Raw genomic sequence first — 16,308 nt, 5'->3', positions numbered from 1 at the left:
ATGAGTCTTAAGTAAAACATTTTTGCCGACGTTACCCACGTCTGGTTCGTGACCACACTAACCGCGGTGAGTGCAGCTTCTTGCAATATCACATACTACCACTAGATGTCAGGAAATCCACGTCTTTTCGTCTTTCAACGACACTGTGGTGGCGCTACGACGCCAACATTCCTGCGCAGTGAATGGAAGACGAATGGAGTGAGAGGGAATGTCTTTGTCCAATCTAACATCTTAAAACCAAGCACAGGCTTAAATTTTAGTGCTGACCATGAGTCACTGCGGTATCACTTCCTCTAAGACCGTGTTGGTCTTTCTGAACCTAATTTTTTGGGTAAGTTTGTGATTTTGTTGTGTTGTTCCGAGTTTGTCGTGCGTCATGGCGGAGCGCCTCCTGGCTAGCTAGCTTGCTAGTACTATGTTTATGTGTGGGAATAGTGTGCTTAGTGTAGCTCTTTAGGCTAGCCGCCGTCGCTATCTCTGCACCCGACCTATGTTTTACCAGCATCTTTTATTTTGACGATAGTATAACTTCTCGGTTAGCAGTCTGTTTTTTCTGAATTTTTAACGCATTAAATGCGCTGGTCTTGATCCAAAGGAACCAAGAAAACTAAAACCAACACACTTCCAGGCACTTCGCCTGGACCCCCCCTCTCCCAGTGCTAAGGAGGTTTGGGGCCGGAAAAAAAAGAATATATTTTAATCACTTGACTTACTCAAAAAAGAGGTTCAACAAGTATAGTCATTTCATGTGCATAATTAATTAAAACAAACAACTTCGCTTTGGCAAAATTGCGTCGAATCATACCATCGCTATTTTTGTTCATATTATTAGGGGGGCATGTATTGCACAAACATGCAGGCGGAGATTGGTTTTGAACAAAATGCCTTCTTGTGAACTTTTTAATGTTTTGTTTTGTTTACTTAAAAACATTAAAAATAGTTGCAAAATGTTGGAGGGGCTTCACAGTTTTTTTAAGGGGCTTCAGCGTCTCCTAACCCCATTGTAACGCCATGCCTGGTTAAATGTAACATGAATGTCGGTACTTGAACTATTCATAATTCTAAGTGTGCCGTTGTCTATAGTAAATACGCTAATGTTGTAGGAAAATCATAATGGCTTTGTGAATGCATGCATGGCTGGGTCATTAATATTAAACTATCTAAACTGTAAGTGTGACAATTTCTATAATCCTGCTGTAATTGAAAACGGGGTCATCCAGAACATGCACAAGGAGGTTGTGTGTACTTTGGCTTTTTATGGAGCTGGAATCCTGTACAGAAGGATATGATTTATGACGTCAACATGTACTCAGCAAATCCAAAACGATGTCAGCCTTCACAAGATAATAATGGAGAGTCATTACTCACAATGTCGAAGAGGTATTATATGTTCCTAAAGTCTAGTATACTTGAGGATTATTTTTCTTTTTCAAATGTTGGAGATTGTTTATCTCATTCAGACCCCACACATGAAGATAATCAGACCTTTAAACCAGCGTTTTTTGCTGAGACTGTGTGCCATGATGATGATGTCAATACAGAGCACCACACAAGGATTCTGTTGCACCAAGTTCAAAAAAAAGAAATCTCACTTTATCAAATGTGCGCTAGCGGGTGAAACTGGGAAACACATGGAAGAGGACACATAAGGAGGGAATGATAGCAGTTGTGAGACTTACTTTTTTAAAGAGAAATTCTAAATGAAAAAGGCTGTGTGAAAGTGGACTTTAATAGTCTACTGAATGAACTTTGGTGAGTTCTTTAACGTATGCATTTACTATCGTTTGTGTTTCGAGGTCATGTTTGTTTTTTATGCATGGCTGTTTCCATGTTCCTCAGTCAGCTCGCTTCTTGATTGGCTACACTCTGTTCTGTGTCACAAGTCATAGAGTCCTGAGTCATCACCCAAGTGTCTGCTTTCCTCACACATGAATAGTTTTGGTCTAGTATAGTCTAGTCTGATATCACTATGGTTTTGTTATTTTGAGTGGACTAAAAGGAGATTTTTATGTATTGTTTGCCAACAGGCAGCCGCAGGCATCCTCTGCTACGCCGGCGCGTATGTGTTCATCACGTACGATGACTATGACCACTTTTTCAAAGATGTGTACACGTTGGTCCCGGCCGTCGTCATTATCGCGGCCGGCGCGCTTCTCTTCATCATCGGCCTCATCGGATGCTGCGCCACCGTCAGAGAGAGTCACTGCGGACTCACGACGGTCAGTATACACTGTGACATCCTGTGAAAGCACTACTAAGAAAATTTTAAAAAGTTATCTTACAAAAACAATTTAATTGGAATCGTACTTTTATTTTTCTATTTCATGTGAGGATGGGTCAGTCTACTTTCAAACATTACATCCCACAGAGCATAGAAAACAAAGTCTTGTGTTCTTGTATGTCGTGCTGCTCTGCATGTTAAAGTAACAATCTGAAGGTTTGTAATAACATCCATGCTAATGTCTGTTAGCCTCTACCTGGCGTTTCACATAACACATTAGTTTTTAATTTACAGACTTTAAAAATGTTTAATTTTGTTAGAAAATATGTGTTCAGGATTAAAAAAAAATGGATTGTCCATTATCCATCCATTATCTGTACAGCTTCTCCTCACTCGGGTTGCGGGGGTGCTGGAGCCAATCCCAGCTGTCTTCGGGCAGTAGGCGGGGGACACCCTGAACTGGTTGCCAGCCAATCGCAGGGCACACATAGATGAACAACCATCCACGCTCACACTCACACCTAGTGGCAATTTAGAGTGTCCAATCAACCTACCACGCATGTTTTTGCAATGTCAGAGGAAACCAGAGTACCTGGACAAAAGTACAGCGGTGTGAGGAAATCATGCAAATAGCATATAGGATGTCAGGTTTGAGATTTAAACGCACAACCTAGGAGTTGTGAGGCAGAACATCTAATTACAGTTCATTGCTGATCTTTTCTCCCACAGTTTGTCATCATTCTGCTGTTGGTTTTCGTGACTGAAGTGGCTGTTGTTGTCCTCGGATATATTTACAGAGCAAAGGTAAGCAAGTCATACACAAGTAGGTGTTTGTTTTGTTCTGTATGCGGTACCCTGCGTGTGATTCCAAATTCAATTTCTTAACCGTTGACAGGTTGAAGATGACGTCAATAGTTCTATCCATGAAGTATACAACGAATACAACGGCACCAACAGCAACGCACAGAGCCGTGCCATTGACTACCTTCAGAGACAGGTGAGGTCGCACAACAAAAGGATGAGAACGTGGTCACGCTTACTAAGCACACAAATTTGTTTGCGTAGCTCCAATGCTGTGGCATCCGCAACTACTCGGACTGGCAGTACACACACTGGTTTGAAGCATCCAAGAACAACAGCGTACCCGTCAGCTGCTGTAACGCAAATGTTGGTGGGCTCTGCACAGGGTCCCTCACCCATCCTGAAGAACTCTACCAAGAAGTAAAAAAGAAAAAACAGCCACAGATTTGTTTGAGTGCTAAATTAACTTCTCTTAATCTGCATTTTCCCTGTGTATTGTCTGTGTTTAGGGCTGTGAGGCTCTGGTAGTGAAGAAGTTAAAGGAGATTATGATGTATGTCATCTGGACCGCATTGACTTTTGCTGGCTTCCAGGTAGGATATTTTATCGCGTCAGAATACATTGGATTTGTTTGTTGCGTCAGCTGTGACTTTTTTGTCTGCTTTGATTGATATTGAAATCACAATGAATAAGCATACATGATTACGCATTGATTTCAAAACTCAATTTAATGAACAAAACTTGTCTTTGAATATACCTTTAGCTGCACAATAAGAAAATAAATTAGCCACAAAGTAAAGTAATAATCTATTTGAATCATAGCAATAAAAAACAAATATAAATATGGACTATTCATGCTTTGTGCATTTTGGCCACTTGGGGGCAGTGCGGTGCCATTAATGGCTGGATTTCAATTTTACTTTAAGATAGAGTAGAAGTAAGATGCAATTGACCTTAATTAATATGTTGTTTTTCACGCATTGAGTATTGTATCGTAGCTTTCCGTATGTGTTCCAACTGAAACTGGAACAAATTATTGACATTGACATTCATCTCATCGAACGGAAAAGCCAATACTGGTCAATGGCCGAAAGGTTTTGCCTTATAAGATGATGTGCAGTGATTTTTAATACAGCCGCGAGTTACCAAATGTGGTTCGTCACCTCTATTCTCCGCTTAAAGTAAAACAATAAGAAATAGTGAGTCGTCGAACATTTTCGGTGATATAATTTTTAATATGGCTGATTTTAGTCTTGCGTCAAACTAAAGTGATGCACGCACTAATGGCCCGAAATATACCATCCATTTTATTAGCTATACTTGCACAACCCAAAGACAGGTTTTGTCTAGCTCTTGTAGTTGCATCATATGATGCTGAATTGCCTCATGAAATGTCTCGTGAGAGTGTCATAATGAGATGTATGAAAATATGCAATAAAAATGCACTTTTTCCTCTCTCCCTTCCGTACCAGATTCTGGGCATGTTGTCGGCTTGCGTCGTGCTGTGTCGCAGAAGAAATGATCCCGCCTACCAGCTCCTCATCACAGGAGGCACCTACGCTTAAGCTTCACCTGCTCAGACTCCTTGGTGAACCCATTACCACACTAACATTACGACACTGAAGCTGCATTTTTTTTGTCTCTCCCTACAAAGCTGTCCAAATTCATCCGATGGTTGCTGAGAATGAATCAATGACTGACTTTTGGAAGCAAACCAAACTGTACTGTAAGGAGGAAGATGTGCACAGGGCGATTTCCTCTTTAATTTGCACTATGTGTGGAAGTCTGTTAGACCATATAGTGTGAAGATGCAGTGAATTTTAGCATGAATACTCTTACTAATGTTCTATGCTCTCTTGTTGGTTGAAGACTGTTTTACAATCCTCATCTCCGTTTATAAGTTAGGTTTTCCCATTGTAATGCATATTTATCCTTGTGCTTTCTACTATTTCGTCCCTGCTGACCACCAGATGCGGTGCCTAACAGCATGGAATGTCCGTAGTTTTAGAATTGTCAATTTGTAGTGACTGACTCCTATGAATGTAATTAAAAGTGTAAAGGAGTGCAATGATTTGGCTCCTGGCATTACAGTTTCAGAAATTCCTGAGAAATTAGTGCTACAAATGATGCTGTAGGCTTTTACTTGAGGGCAGCTGGTATTTATACAAGACGGGTTCAGGATACTTCCCATTCGGAAGGCCCTGCTTAATTAAATACACTATGAATGTGTTATTCAAGATTTGAATACATGTGAGAAATAAAAAATACATTATTCACAAATAATTACAGACATGTCCTAGTTCCATTGTCCAAGGTCATTCTTTAGCAAGGTAAGAGCCTGGAACCAGCCCCGTTTTGCCATACCGCTGCACCATCCACCAGCCGTCTTCACTCTGATCCATGACGAGCACGGCATCACCAACAGACATGGAGAGCTCGTCCTCTCTCTAAAGTCAAACAAACCACCTTCAGCATTGACTTTTTCCATCCAGTGGAACAATTCAATGACAGTCGAGCTAAGAACTGACCTGTGCCACATACTCGTACACTGCCTTGTACTTCTCACTCATTTGGGACCTGTGAATCTTAGGGATAGCTGTATAGATGTCTTCATAGTCCTCTGTGGAGTTAGTAGTACACAAGTCAATTGAAAGAATTAAATGTGCAGCCCATTCAGGAAAGGTGCGCCATTACTATTTTAAGACCATGGCCAAATGATGTCATCACAAGACAAGAATAGGAGTAGGAAATTTCCCACTTGGAACTTCCGACCTCAGTTCAAAATACTCTGTTTCCCTAATAATCCCTCACCATATTGCTGTTCACTTTATTGTGGATTTTTAAAATAGATTAATCTAATTTCATATTGCAAAATGCTCGCTATTTTAGAGGATTTTCCTGTGATGATTTTTAAATTTTGAGGTTAGTGCATTCTCATGTTGCAATAACAGCAAGCCGGTGGAAAGAATGGAAAAGATGGCCAAAGTTTGGAATTCCTTTACAGCTAAAAAAAAAAAAAGATTTCGAATCCTTTAAAAAAAAGTTTGTCTTCTTGCAAGGACAAATATTAACTTACCATTGCACACCACACTATGGCATAATTTAAGAGACATTCTATAATTTGAAAGGAAGCACCTTTTCTTCCTTCCCTGAGCAGATGACGTTTACAACGAAGGTTAAAGAAAAGTGTTACAATGGTTCAGAGCTGCTTCGGAGATTGAAGTTTTTGGCGAGACCTGTGACATGCTCAAAAATTAAGGTGCTGATTGGTTGAAGATGAGATTGGCATAACAGCGATCGATAGCTCTTACTAAACTACCTGGCTGTTAAGAAAACTGAATTTGTATTTGGAAAACTGAAAACAATAACAGTTTCAGTGAGGACCAATTATTTATATAATTGTTTTAAAAGCAATTATTCATGTTTAGGCATTCAAATTTAAATATAAATGATTCAAATTGAAGTTTATGGTGGCAAATATTTCAGCCCATGCCTTACCTGTACTGTCTGCACCAGGATCTTTATGAATGCTAATACTGGAGCCAGCCATCGAGTTCCCTTGGAGAAGATTTGAAAACCTACAAATGGGAAAAGTACAATCTTAACAATTGTTCTCGGCTGCGTGATCGTGAATCCAATATGTTAGTCTGACTTTTTCATGACTCCGCCTACAAGTCCCGTGCTTCCATTTCGGACCTCCGTCGCATCCCTCTCGTAGTAATTTAGGTATTCGATGGGAGCTATAGAGTAGGGAAAGAGTTAGTGAAAGATATCCTGATCCACATGATGAGTCAGAGATAACATGAAAATAATTCTCCCGTGTCATACTCAAATCAGGAGGGTTTCCTACCGGGACGGTTGGAGCCGGTGCCTTTAATCCCCACAAAGCAATTCATGTCAGCGATAACGTCACAGTTCTCCAATATTTTCCTCACACCTTCATAACACTGAAAGCAGCAGACATAAATAACATTCAGTTTGCAAATTCTTAGATGAAGACAGAATCCTTTCGATGTGTGGCTCACTTCATCGGCTTTCACGCATTGCATGGACAAATGGTTACAATGTAACCACAACTCGTTCCTTACGGCTTTCAGGCGCTCCGCTTCCTGCTGCTGAAACATCTGCAAGACGTTGTGATTGGGAAATTTACTTTTACAACACAGAGTATTAGAAATGTGGGTGATTTAAGTATAACGGACCAATGTGGCCTTTGGAACCTCACTGCAGGACCATGCGAAAATCTCTGCTGGGTCATATAATGAACCTCATTTGTAAAGAACATTTTGTGCCAACATGGGAAGTTTGCAGATTAGTGATTCACTATTTTGTCTAATCATAGGAAGTGTTGCACATCCTCATTGAGAAAACAAGCAACGGGTCTTGCCACTCTTGGTCTAAGGTTGTACTCTTCATAATGGATTGTGCATTCTTCTCTTGTAAATGCACTGAGATGGTTTTACATGTGACGAGTTACCTCACACGTGTTGCTGTGTGTTAATTCCCACTCTTGACGGATTTGGTCCAACTGCTCGATGTTGGATTTGTACTGTCTCTCTATTGGGGGGGGGGGGTGAACACACACAGGCTCTGATCATTTCAAGATCAAACACAATTTTAAAATGCGGAATTTGCATTTGTCATAATGACTACACAGAATGGATTTTTTTCATTATGTCACAACAGCATCTACTTAGATAGTTGTGACAGGCTCAATAAAAGGGAAGGAAGTGGAGCGCAAATACTCCTCACCGGCCTCCTCTGCGGATTCCCTGCATTGTTTGGATTTGTTGCTCATCTGAAACAGATTTTGGGTATGAATGATTTTTGAAGAACATCTAATGAAACAACACCCATCATATACTAATGTTAGAGAACTACAGTGTCACCTTTTCTATCTGTTTCGGTGTGGCTGTTGAAGTGTTGCCCATCTTGTCGGCCGTTTGCTCAGCCTCGTCTGCCTCCCTGCAGCGTTGCTCATAGTGTCTTTCGGACTGGGATGATAAACAGACACGTGGAACAACACTAATCATGAATACTTGATAGCAAGGACGGATTGAAGGAGATGGTTACAATTTCTTAAAACGAGTCATGGCTAAAACAGAAGTGCATGAAAAAGGCCCATATTTCACGCCAAGTCATTTCTGCGAAAATTGTGATGAGGTCATGATTTAGGTCCATATATGTTTTGGCAATTTTTTTTTTTTTTGGTGCGGGGTGAACTGATGTATATGTAAAGCCACCGATCATAGAACCAGCGGTCCAGAACAAAGGCGGGGCCCGACAATTTTTATGAATAAGGCCGGAGGGTCGAGGCCGGAACGGTACAGAGATGGTGGCCAGAGAGCAGCGACTGACCGGCAAAAAAGGGTCAAGTGCCCGGCTCTGCACATAACGGAATTTGTCTGCCTCAAGGGTGATCTGCACTGACTTTTATTCCATTTAGCGCATTTAACTCAAGTGGGAGACACGAGAGCGGCCAGTTTGCTTAAATTTTCACAGGTTGTGTTGCTCTTACATCTATCGTTTTCTTGTAGAAGGACACTTTGCTCTTCTGGATCTTCTCCATGACGAGTTCAAGCTGAGGAGGAAGTACAACCAAACGTCAACTACAAAATAGATAATATTTAATTTTAATGACCCCCCCCCTGTTCCCACAAAAAGAGTTACTTTTTTTCTCTGCTCTTTTTGCTTCTCTCTGAACTGCTCCATTCTTTTTGCCTCCTCTTTTAAGTGACCAGACAGCTGAATGTGCAAATTACCTATGATTTCCATTTCTGGAGAGGGGGGGGGGAAGCAAACAATGCTTTGAATCATGGATGCTTAAAAGAAACATACAAGTAATATATGTTGTTCTTACGCGTTTTCATTTCATCAATGGATGTTCTCAGCGTGCTGTGGAAACAAACGTATGTTTAGAGGATGTGACGTGAATGCCTTAACACATTCTCTGCAATGTAAGCCCACACACACCCACCAGATCTCATAGAAACCCCCAACCTTGCGCGAGATAGCAACCAGTTCTTTGCCATATTTCTCCTCGGCGGAAGCCCTGTGTCAGATGTGTCAACCACAATGCAGAGTCAGGGTGACATCCATTTAATTGCCTTGCACGCCACAAGTCAATAGGCCTACCTCATTTTGAACAGCTCCTCCATGTCTTTGCACGTCCGCCGACCATCGTTTAGTTTCTGGATGATGGCATCATAGCCAGCGTTACTAATGAAGTTCCCTCCCTGTAAGACCATAGACAACATCAGACATCAGCATTCAATTTGCTAATTGAAAATTTCCACTTCTGAGATGTCATGTTTTTTGCGGTTTTTCGCAACCTTTGTGAAAAGTAAAAAAGTGAAGTCCCTGAACACACTAAAACGGTTTCAATAGGAGTCTATGGAGACAGATTATTGGACTCCCAAATGGATCTTTCTTCTCTCTCTCTCTCTCTCTATATATATATATATATATATATATATATATATATATATATATATATATATATATATATATATATATATATATATATATATATATATGTATATATATATATATGTATATATATATATATGTATATATATATATATGTATATATATATATGTATATATATATATATATATATATATGTATATATATATATGTATATATATATATGTATATATATATATGTATATATATATATGTATATATATATATATATATATGTATATGTATATATGTATATATATATATATATATGTATATATATATATGTATATATGTATATATATATATGTATATATATATATGTATATATATATATATATATATGTATATATATATATATATATATATATATGTATATATATATATATATATGTATATATATATATATATATATGTATATATATATATATATGTATACATACATATGTATAAAGTAATCCCTCGCTATAACGCGCTTCACCTATTGCTGCTTCTGGGATTTTTTTTTTGTGAATGCTGATTGGCTCAGGGGCGTTACTGTTGTCTTGAAGTGAAAAAAGTTATTTGTAAGAAAACATTAATATTTCTATTTCTAAAACACATTTTCGGCCTGAAAATAGGTTTTATTTTTTGTTTCATTCCGCAGTACCGTATTGCATTGTAAAATAAAATAAAGCTGACTACTTTGCGGATTTCACCTATCGCAGGTTATTTTTGGAACGTATCCCCACGATAAACGAGGGATAAGAAATGCTATTTTTCCTGTGTTAAAAGTAGTGAAATAAAATCATCTTTATGAAATAATCAAGCAGGTCAATGTGCAGGACACTTTTCTTTGTAAGACATTTATTTTACTGTTCATAATACTGCATACATTTTATTTCATGGGAACGGCACTGATTCATAGGAATAGCCCGTAAATCCACTGTCACGTCTACAGTTTAATTTCTGCTTTTGCAAGATGCAATTTCACAAGTTTTTCCACATATGTGGGGCATTGAAACTTAATTACCAAATGAGTGAATGGCAGTAATTCCTCAATCGTAGACACTCCCTGTAGAAACTTTTACATTTGCCTCGATGAGTTTATATTTTTTTATTCATCACATGGAAGAGACAGAACACAATGTGTATACATCAGCGGCATAGTAACACCATTCAGTTTTAAACCCAGAAAATGAATGATGTAGCCTTAACAAATAATACTAAATTGAACGAGATGTTTGGCTCATTTTTCCATTGATAGATCACAGAATAATAATCATTTCTTTGGACATTTGTTAATGGGACATATAGACAGACTTGCAAAATAGAGAGAACTAAGTACTAACATTCTGACCGCGTACGTCAGGTTTGAATAGCAGGTATTGGAATTCTCTTTTCACCGCGTCTCGTATGCTGCTGGTGGTAAAATAAACAGTGCAGAGTGTATCATTACATTTAATATAAAACAGTAACCAATTAACTCGTGTGCCACACTCACTCTGATGCTCAAACCGAAACATCAAAATTTAAAAAGCATAAATCTTAATGCAAGCTCACCCAAAATGCATCCTTAAACTCTAACTCCATGCTGAGTGGGTCCCCTCTGGAGAAACTTTTCACCTTTTCAACGTGCCTCTGAACACTCGTGGCTTTGACAGGCGGCTACTCGACACAAGTGAAACGGTCCAGGAAATGAGCCGTCGCACGGCACCGTCGCTCATTTGTTTGAAAAGAGGAAGAGTGTCAGTGAGCAGCAAACACAAGTGGACTGCCACTTCGCTTTTTCGCACGCTTGTCATAAGCATTGAGCCGGTGAACGTTGTGAAGTTTACAAAGTTCCTCAGCAGTCATGTGTTGCTGTGTTACCATGACTTCAACACTGCTTAGAGTTAATACAAATCCTGATTGAAACAGGAGCAAGACAAAATAATGATTTCAAGTTATAGTTCATCATGCGACAAGTGCAGATGTCTGCCGTAGTCTGTCACTTCACTGTTCATGAAAGTATCCTGGTTTTGCAAAACTTCAGCTTCTGAGATCCGCCCATCTCCATCCTGGTCCATCTCCTTAATCAGGTGAAGGGCCTGATATGATGATGAGAATGCGAAAGGAAAATTCTGTCATTAAGCAAATGGAAGACGTTACAAAACTTCACGTCAAAGTCACGTCTTACTTCTTCCCGAGCAGCGCCGTAGCTGTTGGGTGCGATCCAGCGGAGTTGCTCCTCTCGATTCAATTTGCCGTCCTTGTCTTGATCGTAGAGGTCCTTGAAGCGCACGGTCTCCTCAACCTCCCACTGTGAAGGGGTATCCTCTTTAAAAGACAGCGACATGGCGTGTAAAGTCAGTGCACGTAGAAGAATTGGCAGGATTAATAGCCATTTACATTTTTAAAGTGATGTCAAACAACATCATCGCCTTAGTGTAGTAAAGTCATATCAATATGTACACTCCGTACATTATCTAGCATTGAAAATTCTGTTCAATTTTGGTAAACTGAGTAGAAACTAGATATGCATGCTCATAGATGACCACAATGTATCGTACAGGACTGAGAATGTCGCTGTTCTGCTGTTCCTGAATCCAGTGTATACGTGTTTGTGTTCTAATTTCACGCTAATTTATGCTGCAATTTGAAAAAAATGGTCGGTCGGCTTCTAGTCAAGTTCAGTGCTCAAGAAGTTCATTCCACATGTTTAGAAATGATTGTTCCACAAAATGAGAAAAGTTGAAGTGATAAAGCCACAGATTTGTTTGGTCTAATTGTGACATACCGATTTATGTTTACGCCACACTTGTTTGGTAGAATATTGTGAAGTTATTGGAGTGAACACTTGAAAGACTGCAAGTATTTTTTTTAAAACGGTTCAGCCCGACGACAAATCCCTTGTATGCATTAGAGAAGTTAGGAAAGGGAACCACATTTTTTTTTGTTACAGTATGAAGCCGTTTTGTTGTGAAAGTGAACAGTCATATAATTCAAGTACTTTTTTTTTTTATCTAAATGTACGAACCTTCACGTCGAAGGTCACCAATAAATTCCTTCAGACTGATGAGTCCGTCTTGATCCAAGTCATAGTCACTCAGAACATCCTCAATTGCAAAATCCTGTAATAAGAGGAAGGCGTGATGACAGATTCTAAAATGAAAAGTACATTGCGCATCCACCCATTTTCACCACCCTCGTTAGGGTTGAGGAGCAAAAGCTCCACCCTGATCTTACAGCCATGTGGTCCGCTTCAGACGGGTGGGTGAAGGCCAGGAACTCGGTTACATTGAGGCCGGGCGTTCCATCCAGGTTGGCAAAATTGAAGCGGCTCCTCTCCTTCAGGTGGAGCTGAAGGGAAGATAAGATGACGTGTCAGTGTTGTAATTCGATAAGCTGCCATGGGATGTGGATGCACATACATGCCGCAGAGACTCTTGCTCGGGATCATCCAGAACTGCACTTTCATCAAAATCAAAGAGCTGGCCATGGGCGGCCATGTTATACTCCTCCCACGATATTACACCATCTTTGTCAGTGTCAAATTCGGCAAAGCGCTCTTCAGCGTCTTCCAGGGCATATTTTCGATACACATGCTGAATCCATAGAGCAATCTCCTCTATGAAGAAAGCAATATAAATTGCTTGTTCACCTTTGCTTCATTTCCAAGTGTTACAATCCGCACAATCTTACCTGCGCTTAGATGTTTGTCATCATTTTTGTCAATCTTCGTTACAATTTTCAACATCTTTATTTGCTCTTCTGGACGCAGTTTCTTTAACTCCTCGGGGTCCTACAAAGGCATCACGTAAGAGCTGAGAGCCACTAGGTGATCAAGACAACAGAATGACAATACAGGAACTGTGGTTCACTACCTTCTCTCCCAGCAGGACATTTATGTCATGTTCAGGATGTAGCTGGTGTCCTAAATGGTCTTCATGTTTGTGAGAGCTCAGCACCAAAACAAACTGCAGGGCAAGCAATATGACCGCCGTCACAGTTGAAGGCGCCATCTCTGGGGAGATACAGATATTGACATGATCATCACAAATCATTTTAGGATTTGAATTTAAATTGTTCCAGTTGAATAATTCCTCGCCCCCAAAAATGTAACCTCACTATAAAATTTCAGATCGAACAATTCAGATTTTGTTTTTCAATGCAATGCTTGAAATTAAATAATAAAAATAAAATTCATGTAATTCAAATACAGTTTTTCAATTCAAATTTTCAACTAGAGCAAACTGATATACAAATGGCTTTCTTCAGATTCAGTTTCGAGTGGCACAAATTTCAGGCCACACACTTTCTCTCAGGTTGTTTTGTGTATTTGTGAACGCCCTGTTGTATCATGCTGCCACGTACAGGTCAGTCTTGGTACTACGTCAAATCATTTTGAAGCGTGCTGTGGTTTGGCTTTAACCTTACATCGCGAGGACATACACACAGTATTCAGTTGCCCTCGTCATTTCTGTCGTCTCTCATACTTTAATAATAAGTTAAGATGTTAAACTTTGGTACGCGTGGGCTGAGTACCCTACTTTAGCCAGTGGATGATGAGTGAGAATTTGGTAAAGATTGAGTAGCCAAAACGACGTGCAAACAGACAGAATGACAGAACCAGAGCCACCATACGAGAACGTACCCATAATGCGAAATAACGACAAACGAGTCGAATTCTGTAACAAAAAACTGAATATTTGCTGTTACCGTGAAAAGTTGTCAACAATCTTGCTTGAGTCACCGTAGCAGGGGCTGGAGACAGACGGATTTCCGGTTAAACGTTTCACAATAAAAAAATATGTTTTTCTATGTCGGTACTGCACATGAACTATTTTCAGATTTTTCAAAGCAAGACAAGATTCATTTACTATTGTAGCAAATAACTGATCGCATGTATGTTTGAAATGACCCTGGGTAAAACGTCGCTCAAACACGCGTACACTTTAAAACAGGCCTATACGTCGTGGATTTCGTGGTCACAAACGGACGTCTTACAAGATGTATATCCCTTCTAGTTGGCTTGGGCTTTTATGATTAACAGCTAAGACGAAAAACACACGCATGGGGACACCATCATTAAAATTAAATCGTTAATCAAAACAAGACAACAAGAATGGAGATAATAGTAAGTACTCGAGTAAATTATGTATTTTTCACAATTGATCTCACTTGGCATGAAAGATGATTTCAGGTATTCAGGGGTGCGAACAGTTTTCAAGTCGTAATTCTGAATTAAAGTCCCGAATTAAGAGAGAATTCGGTATCTTTTTATACGGTAAATTTCGTTTTCCTGTTTTATCCAGAACGAAGCAACGTGATTGTACCTTTATTTAAAATTTAGATTAGATTAATAGGGTCACGTTCAGCTAAATGCCCGCTCAATCTTTATGGTTGCCATGGTAGAGACGTGCAGTCCCGCCCCTCGTAAACAAGTCCCGCCTTTTGACCCGAATTATCCTGCACTCGATTGGCTATCAAACATATCGCTCCTATTTTGGAGTAACATGATTGGACCACATTGCCGTCTAGCGAAAACATCACAATGTCTACGGACTTCCGTTTCTTAATGTTTTAGCCTAGCTGTCATGTAACGTGGATTGCCATTCACTGTGACAACTGGACAACTTTGTCCGTGGACTTCACATTTCTCACCGACCGAGCGTTGAACGTACCGGGACGCGATGAACAAAGACGGCCGCCATGACGGACGACGGCGCGGTGCCGGGCAGCACCGTCTGGGACCGAGAATCGGCCACGGTGGTGACGCGAGGGAGAGGTCTGGCAGCAACAGCTCGGGGTCGTCACATGGAGGAGGCAAAAACAAAAACGTGTCCATTAATGCTCTGAAGGTAACCGGGATCAAAATTCGTTCACAATTAGTCCCAAATGAGCTTCGTCCCCGAAGTCTTTGTTTGGCGCGTGGCCGGATTAAAGCCGCTGCTAGCTAGCAGCCACGATAAAACGCAATCGGGATTTTGCGATACCGTCAAGTGGGTGTGGTTCTACCAGATGTCCGTAAATCTTTTTTTTTTTGGCTTCATGGTTATCAGTCGCCTGTGCCGTTTAAACCATTTAATACTGGTTGGAACTGAATGGTGATTCGTTATAACGAACTGCTCGTGTAGCTCAATGCAAATGAGTGTTGGTGTACTGTGAGCTGCCAAATCAAACTGCGTATATTTTGTGTGAATGGGAACAAATTTATTGTCATTTAAAATAAAATGGTTTCGTTTTAGGAAAATAAAAGTTACTTCTTTTTAATGACGTAGCTAAATGCCACAATAACACTTTGAACTTTGTAAATTGTTAAGCCGTCAAACACTTAACTAAAAAAAGAAAAACGTTGCTTGTTCTTAATGTCTTAAACTGTTTTTTTTATGCCACTGGAAGTTGCAGTTCTAGCATCATAACAAGTGGCCACCATTTTGTAGATGTATTGAAAAAGTTAGTTTCGGAGAATGTTGCGAAATAATTATACTTTAATAGTTATACGGTTTTACTCTAAAGTAGGGACATGACAACAAAATTCAAAATCTTGTTTTTCCCCACTAAGATCAATGTAACCAGAAAGAGTCGGAGTAAAGGAACAAAAAGGTTTTTACATTTTTGTCAACGTGATGATAAAAATTAAGGAAATTATGAAATTTTAAAGAAATATAAAAGCGGGCAGAAATGTCAGTAACCTTTGCTCATAGACACTCGTGATTTATTTATTTATTTATTTTTGCTCATATGCATAGGTGAAACGCGCTCACACACTAGTGACATTTTCTTTCGCTCATTCACGCAGCTGAAATACGCTCATACACAAGTGAAACACGTTCATACACACTAGTGAAATTTGTATTTA

The 16,308-nt window shown here is 39.6% G+C and overlaps 4 protein-coding genes across 7 annotated transcripts in view; 2 read left to right on the top strand and 2 right to left on the bottom strand.

The window, feature by feature from the left end:
• The first annotated feature begins 132 nt into the window (after window positions 1-132).
• tspan3a (tetraspanin 3a) lies at window positions 133-5,310 on the top strand. The gene is made up of 7 exons (XM_088297602.1): window positions 133-331; window positions 2,028-2,219; window positions 2,951-3,025; window positions 3,117-3,218; window positions 3,287-3,442; window positions 3,532-3,615; window positions 4,495-5,310. Exons 1-7 carry the CDS (start codon window positions 269-271, stop codon window positions 4,585-4,587), a joined length of 765 nt encoding a protein of 254 aa, XP_088153728.1. The 5' UTR covers window positions 133-268; the 3' UTR covers window positions 4,588-5,310.
• pstpip1a (proline-serine-threonine phosphatase interacting protein 1a) lies at window positions 5,147-11,174 on the bottom strand. The gene is made up of 15 exons (XM_088297598.1): window positions 11,028-11,174; window positions 9,158-9,258; window positions 9,000-9,074; window positions 8,883-8,917; window positions 8,693-8,799; window positions 8,541-8,603; window positions 7,912-8,016; window positions 7,775-7,820; window positions 7,500-7,579; window positions 7,048-7,146; window positions 6,873-6,969; window positions 6,675-6,762; window positions 6,521-6,600; window positions 5,551-5,642; window positions 5,147-5,469 (listed from the first exon to the last, which is right to left on the bottom strand). The coding sequence occupies exons 1-15, from the start codon at window positions 11,055-11,057 to the stop codon at window positions 5,338-5,340; spliced, it is 1,230 nt and encodes a 409-aa protein (XP_088153724.1). The 5' UTR covers window positions 11,058-11,174; the 3' UTR covers window positions 5,147-5,337.
• On the bottom strand, window positions 10,567-15,435 carry rcn2 (reticulocalbin 2). Of its 2 annotated transcripts, none has more exons than XM_088297601.1 (9): window positions 15,131-15,435; window positions 14,166-14,210; window positions 13,331-13,470; window positions 13,149-13,248; window positions 12,878-13,074; window positions 12,693-12,806; window positions 12,484-12,577; window positions 11,644-11,783; window positions 10,567-11,554 (listed from the first exon to the last, which is right to left on the bottom strand). In XM_088297601.1, the coding sequence occupies exons 3-9, from the start codon at window positions 13,466-13,468 to the stop codon at window positions 11,411-11,413; spliced, it is 927 nt and encodes a 308-aa protein (XP_088153727.1). In that variant the 5' UTR covers window positions 13,469-13,470; window positions 14,166-14,210; window positions 15,131-15,435; the 3' UTR covers window positions 10,567-11,410. The 2 variants fall into 2 exon arrangements, with proteins under 2 accessions (XP_088153727.1, XP_088153726.1); XM_088297600.1 differs by lacking the exon at window positions 15,131-15,435 and adding an exon at window positions 14,628-14,652.
• Window positions 14,993-16,308, top strand: part of scaper (S-phase cyclin A-associated protein in the ER) — a 49,538-nt gene continuing 48,222 nt past the window's right edge. For all 3 annotated transcript variants that reach the window (XM_088297597.1, XM_088297594.1, XM_088297595.1), the window contains exon 1: window positions 14,993-15,307. In XM_088297597.1, coding sequence (XP_088153723.1) covers window positions 15,140-15,307 — 168 coding nt within the window. In that variant the 5' untranslated portion in view covers window positions 14,993-15,139. The remainder of the gene's footprint in view (window positions 15,308-16,308) is intronic.

This window comes from Idiotropiscis lumnitzeri, chromosome 6 (assembly GCF_059441095.1).
Source record: "Idiotropiscis lumnitzeri isolate Australia: NSW breed Sydney's pygmy pipehorse chromosome 6, RoL_Ilum_1.0, whole genome shotgun sequence".
NCBI lineage: Eukaryota > Metazoa > Chordata > Actinopteri > Syngnathiformes > Syngnathidae > Idiotropiscis > Idiotropiscis lumnitzeri.
This window is presented reverse-complemented; position numbering and strand designations above follow the sequence as displayed.

What these genes read in the sequence shown, in the direction of transcription:
- pstpip1a (XM_088297598.1), bottom strand. Translation starts at nt 11,057, where the DNA reads ATGGAGTTAGAGTTTAAGGATGCATTTTGG. An exon ending in AAAAAGAGCAGAGAAAAAAA is followed by an intron (nt 8,604 to 8,692) that starts GTAACTCTTTTT and finishes CTTCCTCCTCAG; the next exon opens with CTTGAACTCGTCATGGAGAA. An exon ending in TGTACGAGTATGTGGCACAG is followed by an intron (nt 5,470 to 5,550) that starts GTCAGTTCTTAG and finishes GTTTGACTTTAG; the next exon opens with AGAGAGGACGAGCTCTCCAT.
- rcn2 (XM_088297600.1), bottom strand. An exon ending in ATTGTTGACAACTTTTCACG is followed by an intron (nt 13,471 to 14,165) that starts GTAACAGCAAAT and finishes GTATCTCCCCAG; the next exon opens with AGATGGCGCCTTCAACTGTG. An exon ending in ATGTCCTGCTGGGAGAGAAG is followed by an intron (nt 13,249 to 13,330) that starts GTAGTGAACCAC and finishes ATGCCTTTGTAG; the next exon opens with GACCCCGAGGAGTTAAAGAA.
- tspan3a (XM_088297602.1), top strand. Translation starts at nt 269, where the DNA reads ATGAGTCACTGCGGTATCACTTCCTCTAAGACCGTGTTGGTCTTTCTG. An exon ending in GATATATTTACAGAGCAAAG is followed by an intron (nt 3,026 to 3,116) that starts GTAAGCAAGTCA and finishes AACCGTTGACAG; the next exon opens with GTTGAAGATGACGTCAATAG. An exon ending in CTGAAGAACTCTACCAAGAA is followed by an intron (nt 3,443 to 3,531) that starts GTAAAAAAGAAA and finishes GTCTGTGTTTAG; the next exon opens with GGCTGTGAGGCTCTGGTAGT.